This window comes from Hippocampus zosterae, chromosome 4 (genome assembly GCF_025434085.1).
Source record: "Hippocampus zosterae strain Florida chromosome 4, ASM2543408v3, whole genome shotgun sequence".
Taxonomy (NCBI): Eukaryota; Metazoa; Chordata; class Actinopteri; order Syngnathiformes; family Syngnathidae; genus Hippocampus; species Hippocampus zosterae.
The window spans coordinates 15,102,262-15,116,445 of record NC_067454.1 but is presented as its reverse complement, the minus strand read 5'-3'; the positions used below and the strand labels follow the sequence as shown (position 1 = coordinate 15,116,445).

Here is a 14,184-nt window from a genome sequence, read left to right as displayed (position 1 = left end):
TGGCCATGTATAGTAAGGCGATATTTAACCGAAAAAAATGACCATGTATAATAAGGCGTTTTTAGGTGACCATGTATGTAGTAAGGCGTTTTTGACTGAAAAAACGACCATGTAAGGTAAGGCGTTTTTAGCTGAAAAAAAAACCGACCATATATATAGTCAGTCGTTTTTAGCCGAAAAAAACGACCATGTATAGTAAGGCGTATTAACCCGAAAATATCGACCATGTATAGTAAGGCGTTTTTAGCCGAAAAAAACCACCACATATAGTAAGGCGTTTTTGGACAAAATTTTTAGCCAAAAAAACGACCATGTATTTAAGGCGTTTTTAGCCGAAAAAAACCCCGACCATATATATATAGTAAGGTGTTTTTAGCCAAAAAAAACCGACCATGTATAGTAAGGCGATTTTAGCTGAAGAAAAACAACCATGTATATATATATATATATATATATATATATATATATATATATATATATACATGGTTGTGTGTGTATATATATATATATATATATATATATATATATATATATACACACACACATAAATATATATATATATATATATATGGTGGTTTTTACTACATGGTCGTTTTTTTGGGGGCTAAAAACACCTTACTATATAGGCTCGTTTTTTTCGGCTAAAAACGCCTTATTATAACATGGTTGTTTTTTTTTCGGCTAAAAATGTTGTCCAAAAAGGCCTTACTATACATGGTCATTTTTTGTCCTAAAAGGCCTTACTAGACATGGTCGTTTTTTTTGGCTAAAATTTTTGTCCAAAAACGCCTCCCTATACATGGTCCTTTTTTTCGGCTAAAAACGCCTTATTATTCATGGTCGGGTTTTTTTCGGCTAAAAACACCTTACTATACATGGTGTTTTTTTCGTCAAAAAAAGCCTTCTTATACATGGTCTTTTTTTTCCGTCTAAAAACGCATTACTATACAGGGTCGTTTTTTTTGGCTAAAGACACTTTACTATACATGGTCGGGTTTTTTTTGTTGTTAAAACGCCTTACTATTCATGGTTGTTTTTTTTTTGTTAAAACGCCTTACTATACATGGTCGTTTTTTTTTTTTTTTTTTTTTGTTAAAACGCCTTACTATTCATGGTTGTTTTTTTTTTTTTGTTAAAACGCCTTACTATACATGGTCTGGGTTTTTTTTCAGCTAAAATACAATACAAACCTGATGCGTCATACTTGACCATAAAGTTAATTTAAAACTTAATACCTCAATTCAAAAACAAAATCTGATGTTGAAAAAAAGTCATTTTGTATTCATTTTAAATTCAGATTTTACAATTCAGATTCAGGTATTCAATCTGATTCAGAGTAAAATATACAAATCCATCCATTATCCGAGCCACTGACCTTCAATTCATGTAATTCAAATTCATTATAAACTATTTAAAAGTTATTCACGTTTTTGGTGGCAAATAATATGCCCCACAGCGTCACACCTAGCTACATCTCGCTCCTGATCGGGATGGTGACAGGAAGGAGAGCATGAGAAGAAAAGAGGACATGGAGAGTGTAACAATTTGATGGACAGAAAAATACCATTCAAGAGTAAGCTACATCCCAATTTGGACTTTTTGCTCACTGTTAAATAAAGAAAAGTGCATTTTTCCAGTGAATGTGGAGTTATATGTGAGCTTCACAAATTATGACAATAAACATTTTTATAACAGTTGTTTTAGAGATTTTTTTTTTAATGTGGGTCAAATATGGCTCATGAAAGATGTGGCTTAGTTGAGGTTGAATTCAGGCTGATATCAGGAATCTGTTCTGGCCCAGCGTCGGGTCGGGTAGGGCCAGATCTGGTTTTACAATGCGGCTCAGATCTGGGCCGAATGCGGCCCACATCATGAATGCCTGACGTGGGCCACTGCAGGACCGTCATTCATTGAGTTATGTGGGCCGAGTGTACGTGCCCTGTCTGCCCCAGAGCTGGGCCGGACCAATTTTGCTGACTGGGTAGTTACGTGTGCGTCCTCTTCTTGTGCTTCATTCCTGGCTCTTGTTGACAACGCACAAACACTTTAACTTCGGACATTTCTACATCCCGTTCGTCATTTGTCATGGCACAAAAAGATGTCCTGGCAGAAGAAAAAGAGCACACGGGCATGAGAGACTGTAAATGTTCAAATACAAATTGATAGAAAAGACATCCAAGAGGATGTGTTGACGTCACATTGTTAATCGTTCTTGATCACGAATTTGTCTTCCTTTTTTTTAAAATCTACCCCACTGGCTTATCATATATGAACATAAATAGAATATGTACTATTGTTATATATTTAGTAATATTTATGAATAAAAGATTAGGTCCAGCAAAATAAAGGTGGATTATTTTTTTCTGAAACGTCATATCGATAAATTACAACACATGGAAAAATTTGCTGGTTCCCAGGGTTATTGTTTCATATTAATTGGCTCTGAGCCTTGAATGACGTGACTTACTTCAGAAGGCTGAGATTTAAAAAAAAAATCCTCTGTAGAGGTGCATTTTCGAGGCATCCTGATTTTTTTTCAAGATAGGCTTTGTAAAGTTAAGTTATTAAATCTTGACAACGCACAGTTGTGAACTGAAAGTCATTCCAGATCACAAAGCATCATCCGCATCATAAAGCTAAATGGGAAAATACCAAGATGTGCAGAGCTGTCATCTGGGCAAAAGGTGCCTACTTGGAAGAATGTAAATTAGAAAACATTCTGTTTTGAGGATTTGCGACACAACCCCAGATAAGCGGCAAAAAATGGCTGGATGGATGGCATTCTGTTTTGATGAACACATTTTTGTTGACCAAATAATTCCATCAATATTTCTTCAGACTGTTGAATCTACATGTCCTCAAAATCAGCTGACACGGATACAAAAAAAATAAAATAAAACGGACATCCCTTGAAAAAAAATGGGGGGTGTTTCATACCGTTCTTGTGCGTCGCCATCTTTGACGCTGATTTTGCTCACAGTCAGCAGTGGTTTGGTGTCCCGTCCACCCCACGTCATGATGGTCTGCACTCTGTTCCACACGTCTTTCCACAGAGCCGAACCTTCCCAGTGGAACTTGAGCAACATCAAATCCCCCAAATGTTTGTCCATGGTGATCAGGAAGGTGTACGTCTTATTCCCCAGAACCTGCTCCGTGCTTGCCGAGTTGAGAAATGAAACAATGTTACATACGACATCTCATGATTATGGGGCATCACGCAGATTTTTACACCGGCGTCAATTAAAATGGAAAAATGAAATTAAATTGTAAATGATGTCTGGCTTGCAATAATGCGTGACAGCACATGGCACACGTTTATGAATGGAGGGTCTTGCTCACAAGGCGAGAGGGAGTGCTCCGCTTTCCTCTTTGGTACCAGTGAGGGAGATGCTGAGAGAAGGCATGGTGCTCTGCATGGGCTGCTCAAACTGAATCCTCAGCTGGTAGTGATAAACTGCACAGGAGGTCATAGAACAAACTAAATTTAATTTTCTGCCCGTAAAAGGCAAAGGAGATACATGCAGATGGACGTACGCTTATAGGGCATCCTGGAGCGTGTTTGCAGGTAGAGCCTCTTGCTGCTTTTTCCCGTTCGGACTTTTTGGATGTTGTAGCCCAGCGTGTTGCAGCGGTTTCTTCGGCAGTCCAGACAGACGCCTTTGTTAAAGGCCCGGTTGTCGCTGCACCTGTACGCTCTGATCGGACGGTCCTCGTTCAGCACTGAGTCAATGAACAGATGCACAGAGCGCTCGTGCGCGCATTTGACCGTTTGCCCAAAGCCTGCAGCATAGAATGAGAATGGGGCATTGCTCAGGGGCGTAGCTAGAAATGCTTCAGTGGGGTGGCCAAGTCGATACAACAGCTCAGTGAGGGTTGGCCCCGCATGCGTCTGTCTGTCTTAGGGGCGGCATGGCTCAGTGCTAGAGTGGTCGTTTCACGCTCCCCGGCCATCGCGACCACGTTGAAGTATCCTTGAGCAAGACACTGAACCCCCAGTTGCTCCCGATGCTGTGTCATTTGTAGGTGAATGTGGTAACAGTGGAAAGTGCTTTGAGTACCAGCGGTGGAAAAGCACTAAAAAACTGATCGTCCATTTACTTGGCCTCCCCTGGCCTCCCCTGGCCACCCTGTAGCGCTGATATTGCTGTGTTTATTCATGTCACTTGCAGCACTGTGCAAAAGTTGTTTCTGTAGATTATTGATGCCATAAGATGGTGGAAAATATGTACTTTTTAAAATATTAAAAAAAATATATAGTACTGTTCTGAAGTCATGGCATAATTGAATAGAATGTAAAGAATTTTAAAAAAGCATAATTTGCTTCTGTTGTTTGCAGTTTGGCCAACTGGGGGCAGTATAATACAGCTATCAAGTATCAGGTATCAAGTATGGATATACAATAGTTACCTCTTGTTTTTCTTCGCTAAGGATAAAGAATACATGCCTGTGAATATTGTTATTTTGTCTGTCGACCAGTTTCGACAGAAAGTCACCTTGGAGAATATTACTCGAGTAAAACAGTTGAAGTATCTTAAAATTTTCTGCACTTAAGTTATCAATACTGATTTTCTAATACAGTATTGAATTTAGTTTACCATTGGAAGTAAAAGTATTCAAAAACAGTGAGTGGCCAAATTTATTTTTAATTATTTAGTTTGTTAAAGCTCCTCCGTGAGCCGTCACCTTACGGTGGTGGAGGGGTTTGTGTGTCCCAATGATCCTAGGAGCTAAGTTGTCTGGGGCTTTATGCCCCTGGCAGGGTCACCCATGGCAAACAGGTCCTAGGTGAGGGACCAGACAAAGCACGGCTCACAAACCCCTTATGACAAATAAAATCGATGGTACCCAGTTTCCCTTGCCCGGACGCGGGTCACCGGGGCCCCCCTCTGGAGCCAGGCCTGGAGGTGGGGCTCGTTGGCGAGCGCCTGGTGGCCGGGCCTACACCCATGGGGCCCGGCCGGGCTCAGCCCGAAGAGGCAACGTGGGTCCCCCTTCTCATGGTCTCACCACCCGTGGGAGGGGTCAAAGGGGTCGGGTGCAATGCGAGCTGGGCGGCAGCCAAAGGCGGGGACCCTGGCGGTCCGATCCTCGGCTAGCTCTTGGGACATGGAATGTCACCTCTCTGGCAGGGAAGGAGCCCGAACTGGTGTGTGAGGCAGAGAAGTTCCGACTGGATATAGTCGGACTTGCCTCCACACACAGCCTAGGTTCTGGTACCAGTCCTCTCGAGAGGGGTTGGACTCTCTTTCACTCTGGAGTTGCTCACGGTGAGAGGCGCAGAGCAGGTGTGGGCATACTTATTGCCCCCCGGCTCAGTGCCTGTACATTGGGGTTCACACCGGTGGACGAGAGGGTTGCATCCCTCCGCCTGCGGGTGGGGGGACGGGTCCTGACTGTTGTTTGTGCATATGCACCAAACAGCAGCTCAGCATACCCACCCTTTTTGGAGTCCTTGGAGGGTGTGCTGGAGAGTACTCCTGCTGGGGACTCCCTTGTTCTACTGGGGGACTTCAATGCTCACGTGGGCAATGACAGTGAGACCTGGAGGGGCGTGATTGGGAGGAACGGCCCCCCCGATCAGAACTCGAGTGGTGTTTTGTTATTGGACTTCTGTGCTCGTCACGGACTGTCCATAACGAACACTTTGTTCAAGCATAAGGGTGTCCACATGTGCACTTGGCACCAGGACACCCTAGGCCGTAGTTCGATGATCGACTTTGTAGTTGTATCATCGGATTTGCGGCCGCATGTTCTGGACACTCGGGTGAAGAGAGGGGCGGAGCTGTCAACTGATCACCACCTGGTGGTGAGTAGGCTCCGATGGTGGGGGAAGATGCCGGTCCGTCCTGGCAGACCCAAACGTATTGTGAGGGTTTGTTGGGAGCGTCTGGCGGAATCCCCTGTCAGAAGGAGTTTCAACTCCCACCTCCGACAGAGCTTTTCCCATGTTCCGGGGGAGACGGGGGACATTGAGTCCGAGTGGACCATGTTCCGTGATTCTATTGTTGAGGCGGCCAATCTGAGTTGTGGCCGTAAGGTGGTTGGTGCCTGTCGTGGCGGCAACCCTCGTACTCGCTGGTGGACACCAGCAGTAAGGGATGCCGTCAAGCTGAAGAAGGAGTCATATCGAGCCTTTATGGCCTGTGGGACCCCAGAGGCAGCTGACGGGTACCGACTGGCCAAGCGGAACGCAGCTTCGGTGGTCGCCGAGGCAAAAACCCGAGCATGGGAAGAGTTCGGTGAGGCCATGGAAGCCGACTTCCGGACGGCTTCGAGGAAATTCTGGTCCACCATCCGACGTCTCAGGAGGGGGAAGCAGTACACCACGAACACTGTGTACAGTGGGGATGGGGCGCTGCTGACTTCGACTCGGGACGTTGTGAACCGGTGGGCAGAGTACTTCGAAGACCTCCTCAACTCCACCAACATGCCTTCCTTGGAGGAAGCAGAGCCTGGGGACTCTGAGGTGGGCTCTCCTATCTCTGTGGTTGAAGTCACCGATGTGGTTAAAAAGCTCCTCGGTGGCAAGGCCCCAGGGGTGGATGAGATCCGCCCGGAGTTCCTCAAGGTTCTGGATGTTGTGGGGCTGTCCTGGTTGACACGCCTCTGCAACATCGCGTGGTCAACGGGGAGAGTGCCTCTGGATTGGCAGACCGGGGTGGTAGTCCCTCTTTTTAAAAAGGGGGACCGGAGGGTGTGTTCCAACTACAGAGGGATCACACTCCTCAGCCTCCCTGGTAAGGTCTATTCAGGGGTGCTGGAGAAGAGGGTCCGTCAGGAAGTCGAGCCTCAGATTGAGGAGGAGCAGTGTGGTTTTCGTCCCGGCCGTGGAACAGTGGACCAGCTCTACACCCTTAGCAGGGTTCTCGAGGGTATGTGGGAATTCGCCCAACCAGTCTACATGTGTTTTGTGGACTTGGAGAAGGCGTTTGACCGTGTCCCTCGGGGAGTTCTGTGGGGGGTGCTTCGTGGGTATGGAGTACCGAACCCCCTGATACGGGCTGTTCGGTCACTATACCACCGATGTCAGAGTTTGGTCCGCATTGCCGGCAGTAAGTCGGAATCGTTTCCAGTGAGGGTAGGACTCCGCCAAGGCTGCCCTTTGTCACAGATTCTGTTCATAACCTTCATGGACAGAATCTCTAGGCGCAGCCGAAGCGTTGAGGGGGTCCGTTTTGGTGGCCTCAGTATTGCATCCCTGCTTTTTGCAGATGATGTGGTGCTGTTGGCTCCTTCAAACGGGGCTCTCCAACTCTCACTGGAGCGTTTCGCAGCCGAGTGTGAAGCGGTTGGGATGAAAATCAGCACCTCCAAATCTGAAACCATGGTCCTCAGTCGGAAAAGGGTGGAGTGCCCCCTCCAGGTCGGGGGGGAGATCTTGCCCCAAGTGGAGGAGTTTAAGTATCTTGGGGTCTTGTTCACGAGTGAGGGCAGGAGGGAGCGAGAGATCGACAGGCGGATCGGTGCAGCGTCTACTGTGATGCGGACGTTGTATCGGTCTGTCGTGGTGAAGAAGGAGCTGAGCCAAAGGGCGAAGCTCTCAATTTACCGGTCGATCTACGTTCCAACCCTCATCTATGGTCACGAGCTATGGGTCGTGACCGAAAGAACGAGATCCCGGATACAAGCGGCCGAAATGAGTTTTCTCCGCAGGGTGTCCGGGCTCTCCCTTAGAGATAAGGTGAGAAGCTCGGTCATCCGGGAGGGGCTCCGAGTCGAGCCGCTTCTCCTCCACATCGAGAGGAGCCAGATGAGGTGGCTTGGGCATCTGATTCGGATGCCTCCTGAACGCCTCCCTGGTGAGGTGTTCCGGGCATGTCCCACCGGGAGGAGACCCCGAGGAAGACCCAGGACACGCTGGAGAGACTATGTCACCCAGCTGGCCTGGGAACGCCTCGGGATCCCCCGGGGAGAGCTGGAAGAAGTAGCTAGGGAGAGGGAAGTCTGGGCTTCCCTGCTAAAGCTGTTGCCCCCGCGACCCGGCCCCGGATAAGCGGTAGAAGATGGATGGATGGATGGATGGATGGATGGATGGATAGTTTGTTAAAGACTAGCTAACTTGTGTCCTGTGGATAAGTGGGGGAAACGTATCATAGTAAAATTATACATCTTATATCAGGGGAAAAAAATCCCAGAACTATTTTGGAAAGTCCAGATCACAGCTGGCTTAGGCACTGATTGGCTGTGAATGGTTTTCATAACAACATGAAAATATACATACAGTACATGGACCTAATACCTGTCTAAGGCTGACACCTGTCACACGTTGACGTTGTCACGTCCCCTTTCAAGTCATCATGTGACTGCGTAGCCTGGAGGCAGCTTGCCTCAGATGCTTGGACCGAGCACAGGAAGGAAAGGCACATGTTGCTAATTAACTCTCGAGCGTGACAGTTGCTTTAATGTGGCATTCACCGTCTTTTTTTTTTTTTTCCATTGAGAGGCACCAAAACACCGCGAATCGTCGAGCCCCTCCCGCTCAGCTGGAGGAAATTAAATTCGTCTGCTCCAATGCACACAAGGAGAAACTGTCAACACCAGCAAAGATGAACGGGCTCAGTGCATCCAGGCTCCTCAAATCTCTGTTTTGAGGTGGCGGCACCAATTAAGAAAAAACAATGTTATGACAGAGCAGCGGAGGAGGATGCGCCGCAGCTCTTCCTGTTTGACTGACATGTTTTGCCTTTGCACATATGCGCCAGCATGTGACGATATTCCATCCGGAAAAACAAATCTGATCTTGTGAGGAGCTTTGAACAACCACTACAAAACTAATGTCTTTATGATATACTGTACAGTAGCTACGAATAGCCTACACACCCCTGTTCACGTGCCACTTCATACCGCTACAAAAAATAGTTGCATCAAAGCCCCTTTTCAGCAGTCGTGACCGATAACCTTTTAACTCAACTAATATTTGTTCTTAATAGTTTTTATCTTTTCGAGAGGGGAATAAAAATGAACTGGAAATACTGCCCCTGCGTGTAGACGTGTGAGAATGTGATTGCGATGTTTGAAAATGGAAGAATGGAAGTTATGAAAGCTTTCATCGTGGAGGTGTACCTAATGTTTTGACCGCTTGTAGCGCAACATACCAAGAAGGCCGTACTGGGAGACGTGTTCGTAGATGTTGTGCAGGTGGCATCCAGGTTGGAAGTCACCCCCATTGGGGTAAAAGTCATAATGAGCCACAGCTTGCTTGATGCCCACACTGAGGCCCAGACGCTCGTGGGTGAACGTGTGAATGGCGTCCACGAACTCGGCATCGTCGGGCGACAGCCTGTCCGTTGGCGACATGCCTTCAAACAATGGCCCGGCCGGATCCAGACCTGCGCAAATGTCAAAGGTCACCAAGAATGGCTGTGCCGCGTGAACACATCTTCATATTTGTCCACATCAAACTCACCAGTAATTCTTCCGATTTGGTCTCGTCCTTTAAAGTGGCTTCCAGCAAATCCAGAGATGTGAGCGCCGAGGCTATAACCAATCAAATGAACCTTCTGGAATGAATAGTCATAGTTCTCCTGTGGGAGTGAGAGTAATAGTAATCTATAACTACTTCATATTATAGGAAGCCAATTCAGCATTTATTTCATAGGAGGAAATCAAGTCAAAAATTTCTTTTGCAACCTTGCTTCCATGCGGCCCCAATAGTCTAATTGCGGCATTCTGACTAATTTTCCAGATACGACTACTATTCATGCAAAGGACATCACAGCTTTTCAGGTGTCAACCAATCACGACTCACCTGTTTTCTGAGTTTGGTTATCTTTTGATCGCAAGCTGAACTGTGATTGGTCGGAATCTGAGCCCTGAGCAGCTGTAATATCATTTTTAATCGACAACAAAATCGCTGGACTTTGAGGTAGAGGAAATAAAACGGTTGGATTTTGCTGCTTAAGTCACAATCACAAATGCAATATTAATCAGGATAACGTGTTTAGACAAGTGGAGCCGCATTCAACATATTATTGTTAAGAAAGTTTTTGGCTTGACTTCCCCTTTAAGATCCATTAAGTCCAACAGATCCAATAGTAGCAGTACTGTGCATCTGACCTTCTAGTTTTTTCTCCTACTATTAGTTTAGGTATACTCTTTTATATAACATTTATGAAATGCATTTTCATTGAACGGTTATTCCATTTAGGTTGTTCTCTTTTCCTATTTTACAGCGCCACGTTGTTCAAACGGTCAAACTACTGTGCAGCTGTCCTACAGCTGTGGAAAACCCTTCTGGTACCTTGAGTGAGGACAACAGATGCGCAATGTCTTTTCCAACCGCACGCGTGCTGTGAGCCGCTTTGGGGTAGTGCTGGTGAGCCAGGGACAGCCAGTCGGTTATCACGACGTTGACGTCTCGCAGATGAGTCTTGAGGACGGAGGCCAACCTGATCACCCAGTTTTCCATCATGCCGTCCACCTGTCCAAAGATCGCAACACAAACTTTTTGTTCTTCATGTTGTTGCTAAAGTCAGTTGATTTCAACGTTTTTTTAAATACATTATGTTTATAGTACTGTAAATGTACTGCTGGGCGCCGTTTCTAATAATTTGTGTCAGTCATGCTGCAAAATATTGGAAATTACTCTTGGTATCATCCATATCTCCGCATTTTGCTGAGATTTTTTTTACCCACAGGACAAGAAAACCAAATGTTGTCTGTCATTTGGATAAAAAGTAAAAGAACATTAGGAGAACCATGCTTTTCTACAAAGGATGGCCACACCAAAAAAAAACAACAACAAAAAAACGACTTTGGGCAAAATCCTCCAAAATCATCACATTTCAGGCCAAAGATAAATAAATGAATAAATAAATAAATGTGTGTGGTTGCTGAGCCATAAACATATTGCATCGCCAAAGCAAGCAGGCTATTTTCAGCACTTCAAACAGGTTAAAAATTGTAAAAATCAACCACTCATGGACTGACAAATAGTATAGAATTGTACCCCAAAAAAACCAACCACTTTTGATTGCTATTGAAATCCCGATTAATAAACACAACCACTACAATAAAATAAAGTTGTAAAAAGTTTAATAATAATAATAATGGAATATATCTCACAGATTTTGCTTCATCGTATGAATGCTTTTGCTGATGGTTGCCCTTTTTGATGGCGCTTTAGCACCTGCCCCCAAAAATGTGTTTGCGTGCCTGTTGAAACCGCGATTGCAGTTTACAGCATTGCAGACCTGAACTTCATCTTGTTGTTTCTAAAATTATGGTTACGTACTTTAATAATTAAATGAGAGGGACATTTAACACAGACAGTCAGTATGAACTACAAGCAGGATAATAAAACACGCTGTTCAATGACTAATCCAATCAAAAGTGAGCATTGTGATCTTTTTGATAGACCCTCATTAAAGTGCCCAGGTGTAGCCGCAGCGAGTCGTCCGCCGTTACGCTTCACAAGCGAGCCAGCCGGCAGCGTGACCTTACCGACCACCCGTGAGTGATGATGATGAGGGGATTAGTGGCGTTGAAGCCGCAGGACGAGAGGCCGTGCAGCTGCGGCGGCTCCAGTGTGCAGGTGTCCCCCCTCGCCACCAATAGCTGGAAGACCGAGCTGCTGACGTGGGGCTCTTTTGCCTTCACAGAGACCCTCTTGTCTCCCAGGACGGCCACGTCTCGGGGAGAAAACACACACACACGTACCCACACACACACACACACACACACACACACACGCTTATCTGTGAGTAACACAACACGGCTGACGCACACTCATGTTTGCTCGCAGGTGAATAGTTACAAGTCATATCGAAACAGCATGCAAGGGTACATATTGATGGAATTATGTGGTAGCGCAGCCATTGTATGAGGTCATTTTTTAAGCATTTATTCCATCGCCTTGATATCAAGCTTGAATTTCCAGCTACTAGTGCACTTCAGGTCCTCACGAACGCTATATTGGGCATGAAAGTCATCCACAGATGAACTGTACGTAACAAAAGTCCTATAATAGATAAAAAAATAATAATAAAGCCACCATTGCAACATGCAGTTTGAACATGTAATTCAGTGATGCTTTCAGGTACCACTAGAGGGAGACAATGTACCACTCTTCGAAAATAACTGTACTAGACAATTTGGCGCACTAGTATAGAACAATTGTGTTTCGCTTGTAATGTTTTTTTTCCACCATTCTGTGACAGTTCTGCACACGAGTAGGAAAACTGCATGTCACCAATGAGGCATACTACGCTAGTTGACACCTAGATGTTAACTAGTGCAATTTTATATCACTAGTAGCACACAGTTTTCAAATACACGTAGTTGTCCTACTGGTATGCAAAAGTCGTCCCACTAGTTAGGACAATGAGTGTACCAGTGCATAGAACTTAAACTGGATGTCATGGATCGCGAGTAAATGCTCAAATTTTTGGAAAACTGCTTGTGCAATTATACACAAGTACATGGACTTTCCAAAAAGCTGCCTTTGTCCTCACTAGTAAGACAATTCTGTGCACTCGTCCTTACTAGAAATATGTATCTCCACCTCGTGCCACTTTTGGTCTACCAATATGGAATCACGCCCAAAGAGCTGCCCGAGGAACACTACTAGGACTAACTAGTAGGCATTTTCTTGCACTAGTAGCCTTCTTGTATGTTTAAGTTATCCTACTACTGTGCAGAAATGTGTCATACAGTAATGAAATGCGCACCAAATCCAGTAGACACTTAAACAGCTTCTTCCCTCGAGCCATTAACTCCTTAAACAGTCACTGACGCAGTCACTCTTCTTGTACTACAAAATGGTACTACAAAACTACTGGTTACTCTAAAATGGTTCAATGATTTTGTTGTTTACGATGATACTAGTGTAGCGTGTTATACCGGAGACAAATTCCTTGTGTGTTCTACATACTTGGCCAACAAAGATGATTCTGATTCTGATGAAAGTCTGTAGTGGAAAAAGCATGCATTCCATATCCAGTTTAAGGTCGATTTACTAGTACACTCTTTGTCGTCACTAGTAAGACGATTCAGTGCATTTGTGGAATAACTCAGGCACACTAAACAAAATAAAAAATAAAAAAGGGCGTTGCTAGTAGGACAACAGCGTTACATGTGAGGAGAAAGTGGATTGGATTTTGGTGCTTGTAGGGTGCATGGAGTACCTATGGGTGATGCACTCCTACTAGTTGGCCCAAATGCAGCTCGGTATTAGTAAGGCTTAATTGCATATTAATATTCCAAAAGTGGCACTAGTAGTGGAAAAAACTATTATTATGCTAGTCATTCTACTAGTGCACCCTACACCAACAAGTTCCGTTAAGTGTAGCTCTGTCAGGTAGAGAGAGAGAGAGAGCAGATACAGATGTATGTGTGTTTACACGTGTATATACCTGTGTATACATTTTATCTGTTTATACCGTACACACACACACACACACACGGATTTGTATGGATGTGTGTATCTATAAGACACATTAATTCTGGACTTGAATTTGTCAGTGTTTCACTCGTGTGCTTTCGGAGCCGTGACTCACCGGCTGGATGTCCTCTCATCTTCCTTCCATCTACGGCGTGACACGTTAGGAGCAAACAGAACAGGACTTTCAGCACAAAAAGGCCGTCACACTCGCTCATCGCTCCTTCAGGTGTCACAGTCAAGTCTGGGAATGAGATCCGTTCTCTCGTTGTTTGTGTCAGAGGGGCCTAATCGTGGTCTTGTGGACTAAAGTAAAGTACAGTGGAGTGGAGAAGAGCGAGACCTGCAGCTGGCTGGATAAGAGGCACTGGGCCTGTGCTGATTGGCTGGCGGGTCATGACATGAGGATCGAACAGGTTGCGAAATAGCCGAGGTACGAACGGTGGGGAGGCCGTCTGATGCAATGCAACCTGACCCATGAGCCACCTAGAATACTGTGCCTGCAGTACTTAGTGCCCAATAAGAAATGAATGAAGATTTCAATGAATGTGAAAAAGTCCTTTATTCAGATTGTTTAGCGCTGTGCATGGGCCTCAATTATAAAATGTCTTTCTGTATTTCGTGTGACTATTGTATCACGATGTGGAGGACTTTACTAGTTCTTTCTGTTAAAATCAAAAAAAGAAAAGTCATACAGTATATAATGTCGTGTAGATTTATTCAAAACAGGACAATACTTTTGAAAGACACATTTCTACCAATTTTCCACTTTCCAACTTCTTAAGACTACAAATAAAATCACAAAT

General features: G+C 45.0%; 1 protein-coding gene across 1 annotated transcript; it reads right to left on the bottom strand.

Annotated features, from left to right (window-relative positions):
* Window positions 1–1,683: 1,683 nt before the first annotated feature.
* lipca (lipase, hepatic a) lies at window positions 1,684–13,809 on the bottom strand. Its single transcript, XM_052063795.1, has 9 exons — window positions 13,497–13,809; window positions 11,443–11,630; window positions 10,241–10,420; window positions 9,407–9,524; window positions 9,096–9,329; window positions 3,535–3,780; window positions 3,340–3,454; window positions 2,938–3,156; window positions 1,684–2,103 (listed from the first exon to the last, which is right to left on the bottom strand). Exons 1-9 carry the CDS (start codon window positions 13,594–13,596, stop codon window positions 1,986–1,988), a joined length of 1,518 nt encoding a protein of 505 aa, XP_051919755.1. The 5' UTR covers window positions 13,597–13,809; the 3' UTR covers window positions 1,684–1,985.
* Window positions 13,810–14,184: the final 375 nt, after the last annotated feature.